Source organism: Caenorhabditis briggsae (assembly GCF_000004555.2).
Source record: "Caenorhabditis briggsae complete genome, chrIII, whole genome shotgun sequence".
NCBI lineage: Eukaryota > Metazoa > Nematoda > Chromadorea > Rhabditida > Rhabditidae > Caenorhabditis > Caenorhabditis briggsae.
The window spans coordinates 2,991,582-3,010,406 of record NC_013490.2 but is presented as its reverse complement, the minus strand read 5'-3'; the positions used below and the strand labels follow the sequence as shown (position 1 = coordinate 3,010,406).

The 18,825-nt window shown below is 34.3% G+C and overlaps 4 protein-coding genes and 2 non-coding genes across 6 annotated transcripts; 2 read left to right on the top strand and 4 right to left on the bottom strand.

Moving 5' to 3' along the window:
* Nucleotides 1-287: 287 nt before the first annotated feature.
* On the bottom strand, nucleotides 288-1,899 carry CBG26136 (the record flags this gene model as incomplete). The annotated part of the gene is made up of 3 exons (XM_045243520.1): nucleotides 288-470; nucleotides 521-597; nucleotides 1,875-1,899. The coding sequence occupies 3 exons, from the start codon at nucleotides 1,897-1,899 to the stop codon at nucleotides 288-290; spliced, it is 285 nt and encodes a 94-aa protein (XP_045100325.1).
* A 1,680-nt stretch (nucleotides 1,900-3,579) lies between these two features.
* Nucleotides 3,580-6,985, bottom strand: CBG26137 (the record flags this gene model as incomplete). Its single annotated transcript, XM_045243518.1, has 4 exons — nucleotides 3,580-3,668; nucleotides 5,164-5,280; nucleotides 6,408-6,510; nucleotides 6,953-6,985. The coding sequence occupies 4 exons, from the start codon at nucleotides 6,983-6,985 to the stop codon at nucleotides 3,580-3,582; spliced, it is 342 nt and encodes a 113-aa protein (XP_045100326.1).
* A 5,326-nt stretch (nucleotides 6,986-12,311) lies between these two features.
* CBG28607 lies at nucleotides 12,312-12,395 on the top strand. Its single transcript is given in 2 exon segments — nucleotides 12,312-12,349; nucleotides 12,359-12,395. It is a non-coding gene (tRNA).
* Nucleotides 12,396-12,592: 197 nt separating this feature from the next.
* Nucleotides 12,593-15,430, bottom strand: CBG20303 (the record flags this gene model as incomplete). The annotated part of the gene is made up of 4 exons (XM_045243517.1): nucleotides 12,593-12,724; nucleotides 12,778-12,876; nucleotides 13,367-13,582; nucleotides 15,404-15,430. 4 exons carry the CDS (start codon nucleotides 15,428-15,430, stop codon nucleotides 12,593-12,595), a joined length of 474 nt encoding a protein of 157 aa, XP_045097004.1.
* Nucleotides 15,431-16,617: 1,187 nt separating this feature from the next.
* Nucleotides 16,618-18,045, bottom strand: Cbr-heh-1 (the record flags this gene model as incomplete). The annotated part of the gene is made up of 2 exons (XM_002647065.2): nucleotides 16,618-16,784; nucleotides 17,787-18,045. 2 exons carry the CDS (start codon nucleotides 18,043-18,045, stop codon nucleotides 16,618-16,620), a joined length of 426 nt encoding a protein of 141 aa, XP_002647111.2.
* Nucleotides 17,605-17,688, top strand: CBG28280. Its single transcript is given in 2 exon segments — nucleotides 17,605-17,642; nucleotides 17,652-17,688. It is a non-coding gene (tRNA).
* Nucleotides 18,046-18,825: the final 780 nt, after the last annotated feature.

Sequence of the window (18,825 nt, the reverse complement as noted above, 5' to 3'; positions counted from 1 at the left end):
ATTAAGTGAAGTACGCAATGTGTCGGCGGATCGGGTGCTTGCGGACGATGCGCATGCTGATTGCGGATCGTAGTAAATGACTCAAAATGCTGAAATTCAAGGGAATCTGAAATTTTTAGCAAATTTTGATATGGTGATTGAGGAGGAAATAAAATTTAAAGTATTTTACTTTTTTAGATCATCAAAATCAGTGAAGAATGATGGATTTTAAGCTATTTTTCGTAAAAATTGCATTTAAAAAAAGAAAAAAAGAAGAAAAACTGGGAAAATAATTTATTTTTTATAGGTTAGTTCATCATAAAAGGCGAGAATTTGGGTCGAAAAAAGTTGAGACACTTGTTGAACGCGGGATTTCGAAAACAATTCGAACTGCACTCGGCGGCAAGATTTGGCTGGTCCACCGAAAACATTTCATGACAAAGGAGGCATATTCGAGTGAGCACTTCGTTTAGAGCCGGTCTACGGTAGGCCTGAAAACTCTATTTTTAAGAAAATGGCGGGAAATTTGAATATGTGTTACCTTACAATTCCTGGAGTGATGATCAGGTCGACACAGGGCGGTGGCGATGAGAAGGGCGAAGATTAGCAGCGAGATTACTGTAATTTTTGGAATATTGAACGTCGAAATGTAACTGACATTCTCTTCTATGAAATGCTTTTTTCAGATTCCAAATATCACAAAAATGAAAAAAGTTAGAGCGATTTTAAGAAATTTTAGGGGTTCCAGCGAAAAATTCGAAATCTGAAAATCTTGAAATTTTCCTATTTGTCTGAAAATTTCCTATAATGTAAAACAAAAATAGAGCTTTATTTTTGTAATAGACAATTTTTTCTAGCTTTCGTAGTGTTTGAGATATGCGCCTTCAAAAAATGTACACCTTTTCGGCCGGCTCAAGAAAGGAGGGCATCTTTAAAGGCATATAACACAAAAACTACGATAGTTATCGAAAATTGTTGACTACAAAAATGTGGAAAATTACATTTCACACATTTTTGTAGTTTGCAACCTTTTTCTAGCTACAGTAGTTTTGGAGATATGCGCCTTTAAAGATAGGCATCCCTAGGTGCAGAGACCGCCGTCGAGTCTAGGTGCGCGCCACCTTTAAAGGCGCATATCTCTAATACTACGGTAGCTAAAAATAAAATACAAACTATAAAAAATTAGGAAATTAAATTCTACACGTTTCTGTAGTTTGTAGTTTGTACCTATCTTGCCTACTTTTTGAGTTATGAGCCTTTAAAGTTGGCCTCCCCTCTCCGCCACCGCCAGAGAGCATCTTTAAAGGCGCATCACTCAAAAACTAAGGTAGCTAATAAAAATTTGTTGACTACAAAAATAAAGCCTTATGGTTGTCACTTTTGTAGTAAACGACTCTTTTCTAGCTACCGTACTTTTTGAGATATGTCCCTTGTGCTAGAAAGGAGGACGCCAAATTTAAAGCCGCATATCTCTAAAACTACGGTAGTTATAAAAAACTTAAAATTACAGTTGTATAGGAAATTTGATTTAAATCATTTTTGCTGTCGTCGTCTTTTTTCTAGCTACCGTAGTTTTTGAGATATGCACCTTTGAAGTTGGCGCCCCTACTCGCCGCCGCCGACGCTCTGGGAGCGTGAAGCGCGCCATCTTCTAAGGCGCATAACTCAAAAGCTACAGTAGCTATCAATAAATTGTCAACTACAAAATTAAAACTCTATTTCTGTTTAGTATGGGTACAAAACTTCAAAAAAGTTGTAAATTTTTGAATATCTTTCGTAGGCGATAGAAGAAACTGGTGCCAAAAAGGCATATCTAAGCCTAAAATGGTCAATTTTCAGCCGATTTTCAGCTCTTTTTCAACTCAAAATTTCCAGAAAAATGATGAAAAACTCACAGAATCGTCTAGAAGGTCCGGCCATTTTTAGAAGTTTCTGGAAGCTTCTAAATGGAAGCCTGAGGGTGGGAGGTGGGTCAGAAGACACTCTCCGAAATTAGTAAGGAAATCTTTTCGGAATCTTCTAGAATATATATATATCCTTCCTTCTTCTTCTTCTTTTTCAAAGTGTCTTCTTCTTCTTCTTCTTCTTCTTCTTCTAATTTTACAAGTGGATTTGTGTCATTTGAAACCTCCTAACTACGTAATTTCCTCCTCTTTTTGGGCTCTTTTTGCACGAATTGGTCCCATTCTTTGGGACAAAAAAGGGGGCGGAGCCTAGTCTGGAGATCCAAAATCATTTTGTATACATCTATATAACTGAATAAATTGATGTTACAAAATGGAAAAATAATGGATATTAGACTAAAAAATGTTTCATTCAGACAAAATTTTTGACGTCATCAGAGTTTTTTTGTGACGACGACATCGTGAGAAAATTCTAGAAAATGAATGAAAAAATCGGGACAATGTGTAGTTTGAATTTTGAAGATTTTTGAAAAAAAAATTTTTTTTTGAAAATTTCGGAATTTCTAAATTTGGAATTCTTCGGAATGACTATACGCCTACTCTATACGCCGTAATTTGAAACTTTTCAAAAAATTCCAAAAAAATTTAGAAAAAACAGTATTTTTATGGGAATTTTCTGAATTTTAGTCAATTTCAGGTTATACTACCGTACCCCGGTCAATTCTTTCCAGAACTCGACAAAAATATTTTCTCTAAATTTTTCTTGTTAAGAGCTTCAAAAGGAGTCTAAACATGACTAGATTCGGTCTAATTTGAAAATTTGAGCTTTCGCGGTGGGACCGGAAATTTTTCGAAAATTTCAAATTCGAGCAAATCTACGCGTGTTTAGGCTCATTTTGAAGCTCTTCTTGAACTCAACTCAAAAATTGCACTTTCGGCAAATTTCAACTAAAACTTACCAATATACGGTAGTTTTAAGTTTTTGAAGTTTTAGATTTGCAATTCGAGTTCAAAATACCGTATCTCGGTCAATTTTTGGCTTAGCTTGACAAAATTTCAAAATTCAAATTTTACACGTTTAGAGGTTCAAAACAAGTATAAATATGACTAGATTTGGTCAATTTTGAATTTTCGAGTTTTCGTGGTGGGACCCAAACATTTTCGAAAATTTCGAATTTTTTCAAAACTTGGCATGTTTATACTCGTTTTGAAGCGCAAATCAAGTCAAATTTGATTTTGTCATAATTTGTAAACTTGGACAAAATCGAACAGAGATATGGTCGAAAGAAGCTGAAAATGTTTCAGACAGTCAAAACTAGTTTTGACCATATTTTGCTCCATTTTTAATCAATCTTGAAAAAATCTGAAAATTCCGATTCCTCTGTTTTCAAGCTTCAAAATCAGCACGAATACGGATAATTTCGCTCAAAATTGAAATTTTCAACTTTTCGTGGTGGGACCCAAAAATTCGAAAATTTCAAAATTTTTCAAAACTTGCCATGTTTATACTCATTTTGAAGCTCTCAACTAGCCAAACTCAACTGAACAAGTTTCATCAAATTTGAACTAATATTAAGAGAGTTACGTCCATTTTACAAAGCTTGTTTTCAAAGGGTGAAGAAGAAGAAAAGCCACACAAATCTTATCGATATCATTTTCAGACAGTCTTAATTATTGATTTTTTTTTCGAAAAAATTTAATAGCAAGTTTCCTCGACTTTCTGCTCGCAGAGCGGGTTGTTGGAGATGGAGCACACGCATTCGGTGAGACGAGCGCAGAATGAAGCTGAAATTGATATTCGTCAAATTGAAACTTAACTGAAAAAGAATCTTGCGAAAATTTCAGAAAATTTGAGCCTAAAATTATCAAAATCGGTTGAAGACTAGCAAAGTTATGAGGGTTTGAAAAATTATATATTTTTTTTAATTTTGTGAAAAAAAATACATTTTTCAAAATTTGTGTCAAGACTATTTGAATATTGCATTTTTGTACATTTTACTCGAGTTTCTGACGTTTAGAGCTTCGAAAAGAGCCCCCACACGACTAGGCTCCGCCCACGTTTGAGGCTAGAGCGCCAGAGAAGCGAGACCCACTGCGTCTCTAACCTCAAAACTCAAAGGGGGCGGAGCCCTAGTCGTGTTTGGGCTCATTTCAAAGCTGAAAACGCGAGAAATTTGAAAATCATTTTTTCAAACAGGTCAGAGTCAGATTAAAAGAGTTAAAGTCAAATTCAGAATTCAAAAAAAAAAACGTTTTTTTTATCTCAAAGCGAATGTTTATGATTTTTATGATTTTTGAAACATCAGCAATTTTTTAAACTAAAAAATTTGTTTATCATTTATCACTCCCACATCTCCGGAGAATAATTTCACACAACTTCCGATTGGTCTCTAATTTTATTTTTCTAGTTTTTAAATTTTTGAAAAAACGCTATATCTCAAAAACCAGAAAAGCTAAGTACAAACTACAAACTACAACATGTTCGAAATTTAAATTTTTACATTTTTGTAGTTTGTAGTTTTTGAATATTTATAAGGGTTCAAGAGATATGCGTCTTTAAAGAGGAGAAGCGAGCGCGTTTTTTACCTTTGAAGGGCTCTATCTCTTGAACCAAATTAGGTATCAAAGAACTGTCAACTGTGAAAATGTGTAAAATTGAATTGTCTACAATTTTGTAGTTGGTAGTTTGTCCCTAGCTTTGCTAGTTTTAGAGATATGTGCCTTTAAAGTGACCCCTAACACGGCGGGAAAAGAAGGCGGAGAAACACAGAGAAACAATGGTGTCTGATTTCTCTGCGTCTCTATTAACGCAATTTTCAACGTTTTTCTAGATTTTTTTAACGTCAAAAACGCTATATGACAGCAAAATAGTCAATTTCCGTCAATTTCCGGTTGCTGAACTTTTCCGGAGACCAGCGACCCAAAAGAAGTTATTTTGTGATTTTCTTACGATCTCTGATTTTGTTTTCGCTTTATCTCAGAAACCAAAAAAGCTAGACATAAATTACAAATTACAAAAATGTGTGAAATTTAATTTTAAACATTTTTGTAGTTTGTAGTTTTTAGATATCTGTAAGGGTTCTCGAGATATGAGTCTTTAAAGAGACACAGGATGGCTACATCGCATGCGGATCTTTAAAGGCGCATATCAGGAAAACCATGATAGTTATCAAAATTTTATAAACTATGGAAATGTGTAAAATAAAATTTCCTACATTTTTAAAGTTTGTAACTTGTCTCTAACTAATGTAGTTTTTCAGTTATGCGCTTTTAAACCTACCAAATGGGTTGAACGGGTCGCGAAGGATGCATTGGCTGCACGCCGAACGGACGCAGTAGAGGTTTCCTGGTTTGCAGAAGGCTTGGATGGATTCAGAAGTGCACGCGGTGTTGACACCTGGAAAATTGCGACATCCGGAGTTTCAGACACACAGATGGTCAGACTAGAGGGGGGTGGAACAGGGGAAAAGCTAGTTGGTAGCGAGTTTTTTGGTGGATTTTGAGAATTTTTAAGCCAAAAAAGAAGGCATCTACAGTAATCCATACTCACACAGTCTACGACAGTTGAAAGACATTCGGAAACGGCATGGAAAACATAAAATTCCTTAAGATTTGAAATTTTTGAAAAAAATTTTAAAATCCTAAAATTCTAAAATTCTAAAATTTTAAAGTTCTAAATTTTTAAAATTCTGAAAACTTCAAATTTCCAGAATTTTCTAAAAGATTCTGACTTTTCGAAAAGCTAGATTCTTCTAGAAAGTTCTCAAAAACGTGGGCTTTTCGATGTCGTGGGAAGTTTTTTTTTGAGATTTTCAGAATTCTGAAAATCTGAAAAAAAGTTCATGTGATTTTTTTTTCTAGACATTTCTCACGACATCAGATTTTCAGATTTTCTGATTTTCAGAAATTCTGAAATTTGGAATTTCCTGGTTTTTTTCAAAGTTTTGGAATTTTTTTTCGAAATTGGAAAATCTGAAAATTTCAGTTTTCAGAGTTTATTTGTGGATTTTTCGGAAATCCAAAAATTCCCTTAAAAATTCAAAATTTTCGAAATTTCTGAGAATTCAAAATACCGTAAAACCTGTATTAGAAGGGCCAACCCTTCTATTAGAGGGGCCCTTCTAATACAGGGTTTTACGGTATCATAAATTTCAAAGCATTTAGAATTTGATAGTCTCAAAATTACAAAAAAAAACCAATTCAGAAATTCTAAAAAGGTCTGAAATTGGGGAAAAAAGCCAAAACCTAAAAAATCTGAAAATTCAGAATTTCCAATTTTTGAAAATCAAAAATTTTAGACTATTCGAATATTTAGAACCTTAAAAATGCCTGAAATTCTTGAAATTCCAAGAAACTCTGAAATCTCGAAAAACTTCAGAATCACAACATTCTATTTTCCCTTAATTTCGAAGCTGGCGCCTGTCCGGGCCGGACCTTCTGTCCGGGCCGGGCCTTTTTGAAGGCCCGGCCCGGCCCGGCCCGGCCCGTTACAAGTATGCAAAAAAGTTGTTTTTTGAAACTCACCAATGACTGGTCCAGGACGTGGAATCGCATCGGACTGGCTCAGAAACAAGCCCATAATCATGAGCACCACAATGAGCACAGAGCACTTGGAAGAATTTTTTACCTGAAATGTTGAAATAATTTTTTTAGAAATTTATTAGAAAATTGAAATAAAACATTCAGCAAATCTGAAAATCCACTAAAAATGGCTCTTCTTATATGAGAGGAATATGGAGAAAAGGGGGCGGAGCTTATGGGGTACGACAAGTGGGCGGAGCCTATCTTGATTCTGGAAAAGTGAGAGAAAAAGAAGAGAGACGCAGAGAAAACAGAGATTTTAAGATTCCAAAGGAACAATTGGAAAAAAAAGAAGAAAAAAGGCTATTTTAGGAATTTTAAAATTCATGGAATCCTCGTTTTTTGAAATTCGTCCAAAAAAAAAAACAAAAAAAAGTGACGAAAATCCCTCTAGACCGTCCATCTGTGTTTCCGTGACTCCAGATGTCTCAAGTTTCCAGGTGTCAACACCACCTGCACTTCAGAATTCATCCGAGCCTTCTGCAAACCAGGAAGCCTCTTCCGTTCTGCGTGCGACCCATTCAAACTGTTTGGTAGGTTTAAAGGCGCATAACTCAAAAACGACAGTAGTTAGGGACAAACTACTAACTACAAGGATGTAGGAAATTTCATTTTACACATTTTCATAGTTGACAAAATTTTGATAACTATCATGGTTTTCCTATATGCGCCTTTAAAGATCCGCATGCGGTGTATCCGCCCTACGTCTCTTTAAAGGCGCATATCTCAAGAACCCTTCCAGATATCTAAAAACTACAAACTACAGAAATGTTTAAAATTAAATTTCACACATTTTTGCAGTTTGTAGTTTATGTCTAGCTTTTTTGGTTTCTGAGATAAAGCGAAAACAAAAACAGAGATCGTAAGAAAATCACAAAATAACTTCTTTTGGGTCGCTGGTCTCCGGAAAAGTTCAGCAACCGGAAATTGACGGAAATTGACTATTTTGCTGTCATATAGCGTTTTTGACGTTAAAAAAATCTAGAAAAACGTTGAAAATTGCGTTAATAGAGACGCAGAGAAATCAGACACCATTGTTTCTCTGTGTTTCTCCGCCTTCTTTTCCCGCCGTGTTAGGGGTCACTTTAAAGGCACATATCTCTAAAACTAGCAAAGCTAGGGACAAATTACCAACTACAAAATTGTAGACAATTCAATTTTACACATTTTCACAGTTCACTACTTTTTGATGGCTATGATAGTTCTAGAGATATACGTTTTTAAAGAAACGCAGGCTATCCAATCTCTTTTAAAACGCATATCTCCTGAACCGTTATAAACATTAAAAAACTACAAACTACAGAAATGTTCAAAATTTAGTTTTCTATATTTTTGTAGTTTGTAGTTTGTACTTATCTTTTTTAGTTTTTGAGATATAACGCTTTGAAAATTGTTTTTTTTCAAAACTTCAGAATTTCAATTTTTCAGATTTCTCTGAAAATTTCAAAAATATTTCAAAATCCTCATGGCCATATTTGCGTCAGAAAGTACAGAACTTTGATTTTTTAGAAAATTCTAGAACATCCAAAAAATTGTATTCTGAATCCTTTGACGTCTTCTGAATGACCCAGAATCTCACAATTTTTTCTTATGGGACCATTAGGCTCCGCCCACTTCCGAAACCCATTTTTTCGTCAAACAATGAGTCTGGGTTCGATTTCCGGGGCCGGTGAGTCAGAAAAAATTTTGTGGGTCCAAAAACACAGAACATCATGGAAAATTGGTTTAAAAAAAAATTAAATTTTGTTTTTCAATTTTTTTCGGGGCTGCAAATCCAATAAACAAATGCGATTTTCCAGGAGTGGTCCGGTAAAAAAATTGGCGCCAAAAATTTTTTTTTGAAAATTCTGAAATTCATAGAAACATCAAGTCATGTCATGATATCGAACTTTTCCGAATCATTAAATATTCTTTTGACACGAAAAAATTTTCTGTATTGAAAAAAATCTTCTGTTAGAATCCAAAAGATGATGTCAAAAAGAGAATTCTCATTTTCCAAATGGACTTTTCAGATGATCTTTTGAACTCTAACTTTCGAATGATTTAAGATTTCCAGAAAAATCTAAAATATTCGAATTTGTCTCGTTGAGAGCTTCAAAATGAGTATAAACATGACTCGGTTTGGAAAATTTTGGAAATTTCGAATTTTTCGTGGCGGGACCCCAAAAGTCGAAATTTTCACAATTTTTCAAAACTAGGCATATTTATACTCATTTTAAAGCTCTAATCAAGGCCAACTCAAAAATATTTATTTCATACAAATCCAACAAAAACTAACCGAGATATGATCAAATGAAGCTGAAACGCCAAAATTAACCAACCTTGGTTTTAGCCATATCTTGGTCCATTTTTTACCGAATTCAAAAAAAGTTAAAAATTCGATTTTTTTGAGCTTCAAGCTTTAGAATGAATATAAATACGCCTAGGTTTTCTGAAATTTGATTTTTTGACTTTTCGTGGCGGGACCCAAACATTTTCGAAAATTTCAAAATTTTTCAAAACTTGGCATGTTTATACTCATTTTAAAGCGCAAATCAAGTCAAATTTGATTGTGTCATAATTTGTGAACTTGGACAAAATCGAACAGAGATATGGTCGAAAGAAGCTGAAAATGTTTCAGAGAGTCAAAACTAGTGTTGACCATATTTTGGTCCATTTTTAATCAATCTTGAAAAAATCTGAAAATTCCGATTCCTCTGTTTTCAAGCTTCAAAATTAGCACAAACACGGATGATTTCGCTCAAAATTGAAATTTTCAACTTTTCGTGGTGGGACCCAAAAATTCGAAAATTTCAAAAACTTTCAAAACTTGAAATGTTTATACTCATTTTGAAGCTCGAATCAAGCCAAATTCAACGCCATTAAAATTTGTGAACTTGGACCAAATCTAACAGAAATATGACCTAATTAAGGGTTTCAAATTTCAGTCAAATCTGGCTCTTTTGCCAAAAAATCCCAATTTTTTTGGACCAGGAACCAAATTTAAGTTTCAGATCAAAATTTTTCCTATTTTCAAGTTTCCTAGGGGTCAAAAAGTCATCTCGAAATTCTTGACATCCAAGTTCACTAAAGTATTTGTATTCAAAAAGAATACAAATGTTTCTGATTTTGAATAGAATTGAGAACCTTCTGGAGAAGCACGTAATCAGAAGGTCTCACACGTTGAGTTTCGATTATTCTAGAAAGAATTTTGACGTCAGAAGACGTGCGATTAGAAATTGTTTGGTGCGATTTTTCTGGAAGAATTTTTGAGATTCTAACCAGTAGGGGAAGTACTTTTCTAAAGGCACCGTATCTCAAGAATCAATGAAGTCAGACAGAAACTACAAACAACAAAATTGCTTAGCATGAAATTTTTCAGATTTTGTTAGTTGACAGTTTTTTGATAGCTACCGTAGTTTCTGAGATATGCACCTTTAAAGAGACGCAGATCCAAAAACACCGCATGGGACTTTTTGAAGACGCATATCTCGAGAACCGTAATAGCTATCAAAAAGTTGTAAACTACAAAAATGTGTAAAATTCAATTTTCCATATTTTTGTAGTTTTGTTCTTTTTGAAAGGTACCGTAGTTTTTGAGATATGCGTCTTTAAAGAATAAGATGCCAGCCATCCGTGGCTTGTATCTTTAAAGACGCATAACTCAAAAACTGCAGTTTCTAGAAAAACAATGTAAACTGATAAAATGTGGAAAATCAAATTTCCTACATTTTTGTAGTTTTAATCTTTTTGATAATTACCTTAGTTTTGGAGATATGCGCCTCTAAAGTGACGCAGAGGAAACATACCGTTTTAAAGGCGCATATCTCAAGAACCGTAAGAGCTAATAGACAGTTGTAAACTACAAAATGCGTAAAATTAAATTTTCTACCTTTTTTGTTTATAACTTTCTGATAGCTACCGTAATTTTAGAGTTATATGCCTTTAAAGCAAAAACTGAGAAACCAGCCACCCTCGTTTCTCCGCGTCTCTCCTACCGCAATTCGAGGCTTGTATCTGTAAAAGCGCATAACTCAAAAACTACAGTATTTAAAAAGAAGTGATAAATTGAGAAAGTGTGTAAAATTGATTTTTACACATTTTTGTAGTTTAAAACCTTTTACCATCTACAGTAGTTTTTGAGATAAGCGCCTTTAAACCTAAAAAACCCCATATTTTGCACTGAGTCTCTTTAAAAGCGCATATCTCAAGAACCGTAAAAGCTACTAAAAAGTTTTAAACTACAAAAATGTAAACAATTAAATTTTACACATTTTTGCAGTTTGTAATTTTTACATAGCAATTCTGGTTTTTGAGTTATGTACCTTTAAAGACACCCCACAAGGGAAATTGGAGCGCTTTAAATGTCTCTTTAAACTACTTTTTCAAACTTTTTTGGGAAAACAGAAACTTTTGGCACTAAAAAGGTTTCAGAAACAAAAGCTAATTGATTTTTGAATTGCCTATTACCCTTTTCTTTGAAAAAAATTAAAATTAAACTTTTTTTTCAAAAAATTTGTTTTAACGACTTTTTTATTAGAAATGACATCATTTTAAGCTTCAAAAACTGAGAAAATCAAAATTTCAGATTTTTTTAGACTAACTTTCCAGATTTTTCACCTTTTTTCAGCAAAAAAAACCGGATTTTTAAACTCTTTAAAACCCAGAATTTCAAATTCTAACATCAAAAAAAGATCAAAAAGCCAAAGCACACGAATTTTTCGAAATTTTTGACCTACATCTATTTTAAAATTTAAATCATTTTGGTTTTAGTCCCACGCACCCAATTTTCATGGGACTTTTTTTTTTGAGAGAAAACCTGAGAAATTTGAAATTCATGAAAACATTTTTTTCGAAAAAAAAAACTTGATTTTTGTTTTTTTGGACCTGAACCTGATGTTTTTAGCTAAAAATAGCTTTTTTGGGACCAACATTTAACAAAAATTTTTTTTAATTTTTCTCATTTTTTACTACAGTAGTACTCAAGATTTTCAAAGCAATATATCTCAAAAACTAGGAGAGCTGTCTAAAAATTGTAAACGACAAAAATGTTTAAAATTTAATTTTTTACATTTTTGTAGTTTACAACTGTTTTCTAGCCACTGTAGTTTTTGAGTTATGCGCTTTTGAAGTTGGTGCCCTCTTTTCTTGCGCCGGGAGAGGTGTGCATTTTTCTGAAGGCGCGTATCTCCAGAACTACAATAGCTATTAAAAAGTGGCCAACTACAAAAATGTGCGAAATTTTATGCTGAGCAATTTTGTTATACATAACTTTTTGATAGCTTTTTTGGTTTTTGAGATATAACGCTTCAAAGCTTAGACTTTCAAAATTTTTGAAAAAAAAATTATTGAAAAAAATTTCCTTCTTAATTTCCAGATTTCAACTTTTTGGGACCCTACAAAATCTAAAGATTCCTCTTGAACAAAAAACCAAAAAGGTTCCGATTTTCAGCTGCTAAAAAAACAAAAAAAAACTTATCTGAAAATTTTAGTCTGAAAATTGTTTGTTTTGAGTCTGAAAATGCTTTGTTTTCGTACTGTAATCATTTTGAGTCATTCGAATGATGAATCAAAAAATGTGAATGACGAAAAAATGTCTGAAATCTTTGTCTGAAAATTTTCAGAAATTTTTTTTGACAAAATCTGAAAGAAAACAAGCAATTTCGGGGATTTTTAAAATTTTAAGCGCTAAAATTACTTTAAAACCTATTGAAAACTACCAAAATAGCAGTTTCTGAATTACTGTAGATTCCCTAAAATTCCAAAATTTTCCTCCAAAAAGTTCCATCCTCCTCCCCTCTGCGTCTCCTCACCCACCGCCACTTTCCCTCTCCTTCCTATACGCCTTCGCCTCTTCTTCCCGGTGTTCCGTCGATAGCTCAGTTGGTAGAGCGGAGGACTGTAGAGTCAGTGGGTATCCTTAGGTCGCTGGTTCGAATCCGGCTCGACGGATTTCTTTTTGTTTTCTTTTTCGCTCTTTGTTAACGTTATTGTTATGGTGTTCATGTAGTTTTTTTGGCTTTTTGAGAAAATGAAATGTTTTCCAGGTGGTTTTTTTCCCAGAAATTTTAGGGATCAACACAGATATAACAAACAACTAGAACGAATATCTTTATTTAGCAAGTTGGGGCTTATTTTTCGGTTTTTTTTCAGATGATCTTGATTCCTGCAAAATCCAACCCAAACGCAGAGACCACTTTTTGCATGTCAAACGTCATCTGGAGCCCGTTGGATGCCTCGGAAACCACCAAAACTTGGTTTTGAATGTCTTCGGAAGAATTCTGAAAGTTTTGAAAATTAAATTTTTTAAAATTAAAATTTTAATGTTTCTTACACTAGAAGATGAGCAATATGGAAGTGGAGAAAGTCCGGGTGGCATGGTGGCCGAGTGGGTGCCAGTGACCATGGTGGAGTGGGTGAACGAGTCGCCAGTCTGAAAATTGAAGAGTTCTCTAGAATTCGTTAATATTAAAAAAAAAAAATGGATTACTGTAGCTTATGATATTCTACACAATTTGTTTGTTGAAATTTTTTTGATAGCTATCATCCTTCTCGAGATATGCGCCTTTAAAGTTAGCGTGCCCAAAAGAGGGATGGCTCAACTTTAAATGCGCATATCTCAACAAATACGGTAGCTAGAAAAAATTTGTAAACTGCATAAATGTAACTTATGAAATTTCACACATTTTTACAGTTTACAACTTTTTGATAGCTATTACGGTTCTCAAGATATGCGCTTTTAAAGTTGGCGCTGTGAGAGACGCAGAGAAACGATAGCACTCTCGCTTCTCTGCGTCTCCTAAGAACGTTAAAGGCATATTTCGAGAACCAGAAAAACAATCAAAAAGCTTTCAACAGCAAAGTTGCTGGAAATTCAATTTTACACAAATCTATAATATAATTCAAAAATTCAAAATTCTCACTTTTTGAGTAAAACTTGGCAATTCAGAAGTCTCTGCCGTGTTGGAGAGACTCGAGACATTGTAACGATCGATAAAAATCAGTGGTCTCGGAATTTTCGATGTCAACGGAATAGCAGTTTTTGTGGATTTCTCCTCTTCAGTCGACTTTTCAAATTGGTAGCCCTTCTGGAGGACAGGGATACGCGATGGAGATGGTTTTGATGGAATGCTGGGAATCTAAAAACTTCTGAAGTTGAAAAAAGAAAAAAAATGCCGTGGAGCGCATTTTATATAACAAAAATCGGTCATAAACTGTCTGAAGTACTACTTTTTTTTTGGAGAAAACTCAAAATTTCATAACTTTCCTAATTTTTGGCGCACATTTGTGATTTTACATTTAAATGTAGCTTATAAAATTCTACATATTTTTGTAGTTTACAACTTTGTGATAACTACTGTAGTTTTCGAGATATGAGCCATCAAATATTGCGCGCGCCGACAAGAGACGCAGAGAAGCGATAGCGGTCTCGTTTCTCTGCGTCTCTGCGCATATCTCAAGTAAGGATTGAGCTAGAAAACAGTTGTCAACTAAAGAAATGTGTAAAATTTAATGAATGAAATTTTGCAGTTTGAAATTTAAAAATAGCGTTTATGGGTCATCAGATATAAAAATTTGAAGGTAAAAGTTGGCATATGCGCTATAAACGCCCATATCTCAAAAACTACAAAAGCTAGAAAAAAGTTGTCAACTGCAAAAATGTAGCTGCTACAATTTTACACATTTTTTTAATTTACAACTTTTTGATAGCTATTACGGTTATTGAGATATGCGCCTTTAAAGATTGGCGCGCCCACAAAGAGACGCAGAGAAGCGAGAGCGCTCTTTTCTCTGAGTCTCTCGCTTCTCACTTCACAACCCGTCTCATCGCTCAACACAGAGCTCGGCTCTTCGGATGATTCCAAATTTTCAGAAGCGAGACGAGCGGCACGTCTTCTAGCCTTCGCACGTCTTCCCATGTTTTCTGAAAAAAATTTTTTTTGAAATTTTTTGAAATTTCCAAATGTTAAGTAATTTTTTGGATTTTTTTTGAGCTGAGAATATTTAGAAAAGGGAAAAAAACAGATTAATTTTTTGAATTATGCTAATTAGGCTAATTAAGGGGCTCACCACCAAATGAGAGTGCAGTCAAACAATTGGCATCTAGCAATCTGAAAAATAGGAAATTCCGGAAATTGGAAGTTAAAGATGAGCAATTTCCGGGGAAAAAAAAAAGAGAAAATTGGATTTTTTGGGATTTCTTACTTGAGCTGGTCTTCCGTGTACTCGATAGCCTGAAAAATAGAGGGAAATTTTAAATTCAGATATTTTCAAAAATTCAAAAAATTCGAAAAACTACAGTAACCCAAAAACTGTGTCGAAACTTTCATAAAAATCTTCAAAGACTTTCTTTTTGGAGATTTTCCAAAAAAAAAAGATAAAAATCTATTCTTGACCCCGAAAACCGCTAAAACCGCCACCCACTGAACATGGATTTTTTGATTTTTATCTACTTTTTCTGGTCTAAAACATAAAATTCCGGTTTTCAGAAAAAAAAGGAAAATTTTCCATTTTTGGTAAAAAAAAACTTTTTTTGGAAAATTTTTTTTTTGAGTCACCAATTTATTTTCTTCATAACTTTTTGAATTTTCATCCAACTATAATAAAACTTATATTTTTGAATTTCTCACATTCTCAGCTTCAGAATGAGTATAAACATGCCTAGAATCGGTCAATTATGAATTTTCGGATTTTTTTCATGGACCCCCTCCGAAAAATCGAAATTTTCAAAATTTTCAAATCTAGTCATGTTTATGCTCATATTGAAGCTCTCAATGAGACAAATTTGTTTTAAATATTTTCATGGCCTAAATTTGGATTTCAAGGCCACCAGGTGGCGATTTCTAGGCCAGCTACCCTAGAAGCAAGGGTAGGCTTGTTAATTTGAATATTTGGCGCCAAAAAGTTTCAAAAATTTTGAATAAAATTAAAAAAAAAAAAAAAAAAAAAGAATTTCCCACCGTTTCAATCGCTTTTTGATCCGACATTTCTCTTATTTTTTCAAGGACTTTTCCCAAAAATTTCAATTTTTGGAAAATTTGAGAAACTAAATGTTTTTGTTGGATTTTTTGGATTTTTTGAGAAAGCCAAAACTTTGGAAACGCGTGAGAAAATAAAAAAAAATTGAAAAATCTGAAAAAACGCAAAATTCAAAAAAAATGACCTCAAAACCATCCATTCTAGCGTACCTTGGTAGTTCTAGGTGGCTGGCCTAGAAATCGCCACCTGGTGGCCTAGAACTCCAAAATTAGGTCATGAAAATATCATAATCAGATGACTCTCGTTGAGAGCTTCAAAATGAGCATAAACATGACTAGATTTGAAAAAGTTCGAAAATTCGAATTTTCGGATGATCCAACAGAAAAACTACAGTAACTTGGCTAGTTCAGGTCCAAGCTCAAATATTTTTGCGATTTTGCATTTATCTAGGTTTTTTCTTCAAAATGAGCCTAAACACGACTAGATTTGATGACTTTTGAAAATTTCGAATTTTCAGATGGTCCATGAAAAAAATCCGAAAATTCAAATTTAAAGGATCCTATGCATGCTTAGGCTAATTTTAAACCTGAAAGTGTAAAAATTGCAAAAATCAAAGTTTCATGAAATTTGGGGTACAATTTCAAAAGTTAGGAAGGAAATACATTTTTTGAATGGTCACTTTTGAGGCATTGTACCATAAGTAGCTCAGTTTTGGTCCAATAGACTTGAAGTCTACAGTTCTGAGTTACTTACGTTCAGAGCTCTGAAATGAGCCTAAGCACGACTAGCTTTGCTCAACTTAGAAATTCTCCCTGCGCGTTGCGGTCGCGTCGCGGTTGGTCGAAATTCAAAACTAATCTACCCTAGGCATGTTTATACTCATTTTGAAGCTAAAATTGAAAGAAATTCAAAAATCATAACTTCAGGCGTTTTTGACAAAAATTCCAGGAGTTATGACAAAAACAAAATTTATATTTTCATACAAATTTCGACAAAAATGTAACTTTGCTAATTTTCAACGGATTTTGTTGATTTTTTAGCTCAAAACGTGTGAAATCTGTTGACACCTTCAAAAAATTTATTAAAAATCAATTGAAAAGATGAAACATAAATTTGAATGCTCGAAAAGATTTATTGCGCCTTTTGAAGGCCAACCAAAATTATGAAAATCAAGAAAAACTCCAGACTAAAAGAATTATTCAACAATTTCAGCCAAGAAAATGATGCAGACTTCTTTTCCAGCGTCTGGACGTGTGAGTTGCCAGTTGACCTGGATTTGATCACCAGCTGGATGGTTATCAGTGATAGCGATGGATTGCTCGAAAACTTGCTCCGAACCGGCGGTCAAAGGGCATTTGACACCTGGAAATTTAGATTACTGTAGTTTTGAGGATTCGAATAAACTTTGAAAATCAAAAATGGGAGATATATGCGACGAGTTATGAAGCTTTTTTCAATAAAGTTCATCTATTGCGGTTTTCTTGCTATAAATTTTTTTATTTTAGTTTATTTTTGCTGAAAAGCTGATTTACAATTTTCTCAAATTTTCAGCTTTAAAACAAGCCTAATCACGACTAGTCTAGCTTAATTTTGAATTTTGACCTACCAAACGCGACGCGACCGCAACGCACTAGTCGAAATTCAAAATTGAGCAAAACTAGTCGTGTTTGGGGTCATTTTAAAGCTAAAAACTTGGGAAATTTCAAAAATGCACAAATATCTAAGATTGGGTCCAAAATAGCCGAGTTACTGTTGTTTTACTGTTGGCGCCGCCACTAGAATAGATAATCCTAGGCCAAAGCCACTGAGAATATGGGTAGGCCCCTAGAATGAAATTTTTTTTTCGAGAACTTTGAGGGAATGAGCAAAAAAGGTTTCGTGAGACTTTTGAGATGATTTTGAAAGTTTTCTGGATTACTGTAGATTTGAAAAAATATTTCAGAAAACCTTTAAAAAATTAGAAAAACAATTAATTTTGGTGATTTCTAGCCACTCAAATAGCTTGAAAACCCATTGAAAACTACCCCAAATCCCCACAACTAGCAATTTCTGGATTACTGTAGCTTCCCAAAAATTCCGAAATTTCCCTCCAAAAAGTTTCCTCTACTCCCCTCTGCGTCTCCTCACCCACCGCCACTTTCCCCCTCCTTCCTATACGCCTTCGCCTCTTCTTCCCGGTGTGCCGTCGATAGCTCAGTTGGTAGAGCGGAGGACTGTAGAGTCAGTGGGTATCCTTAGGTCGCTGGTTCGAATCCGGCTCGACGGATTTCTTTTTGTTTCCCTTTTTGCTCATTTTTTATGCTATTGGTATGGTACCAGAGGGCGTTTCAGGTCGTTTTTTGTCTTTTTTCATGTCCCACTCACCATAAGTACAAGCATCCGAGTTCTGTTGTGGGAAATCGACCATTGCGGATCCTCCAACCTTGGCGCGAACCGAGGTTTTAAGCTTATCCGATGCGGTGCTTGGCTTGAAGGCGATTTGGATGACTGGACGGGTTCCTTTCTTGAAGAGACACACTTTTTTGCCATCTTTGATTACCAAATCACATCCGTCGGCTTTCACTTGGGATACGGTACCGTCGGCTTTGCAGGTTTTGTAGCCGATGTCGATGAAATCGGCCATGGCAACCACTGCCAAGAGTGAGACGAGGATTATGATGCTTTTCATACTGTAAACTTCAAAAAGTTTAAAAAGCACATGGAGAATTGAAAAGAAAGCTTTGAAATGAGTAAAAAACACTTTTGGGAGCCCTAAATTCCTTTAAAGCGATAGAAAACCAAGTTTCTTTGAAAATATGAGTCTGTAAGAATTTTAGGGTTTTTAAAATCGTTAAAAGCTACTTCAAACTATTTTCCCATGATTTAGAGCTTCAAAATGAGCCTAAACACGCACATTGGTCAATTTCATATCTAAAACAGCTCTAACTTCCTTATTTTTGGTCCGAAAGACTTCGGTCTTAAACTTTCGAGCTTGTCATGTTAAGAGCTTCAAAATGAGCCTAAACATGCCTAGAAATCTTCAATTTTGAAAATTTCGGTTTTTCCTGTGGTCCATCAAAAAAATCTTGATTTTTCAAATTTGACGGACTTTAGTCATGTTTAGGCTCATTTTGTAGTTAAAAAAAACGAGCTAAAATCTTAAATTTAGAAAATTCAAAAATATGAAATTTCGCTAGTTTGGACCAACATAAACTAAATTTGGAACTTGTTTAAAACCATTTCGGAAATTCGGATATTTGATTATAACTCTGTTTACTTTACTTCTGACCGGTCCAAACTTTATCTTTTGCCTTTTTCTTGTTTTTAGCTTCAAAATGAGCCTAATCATGACTAGGATTGGTCCATTTTGAAATTTTCGAATTTTCGGCCGGACCGTGGGAAAATTCAAAAAATTCAAAATTGA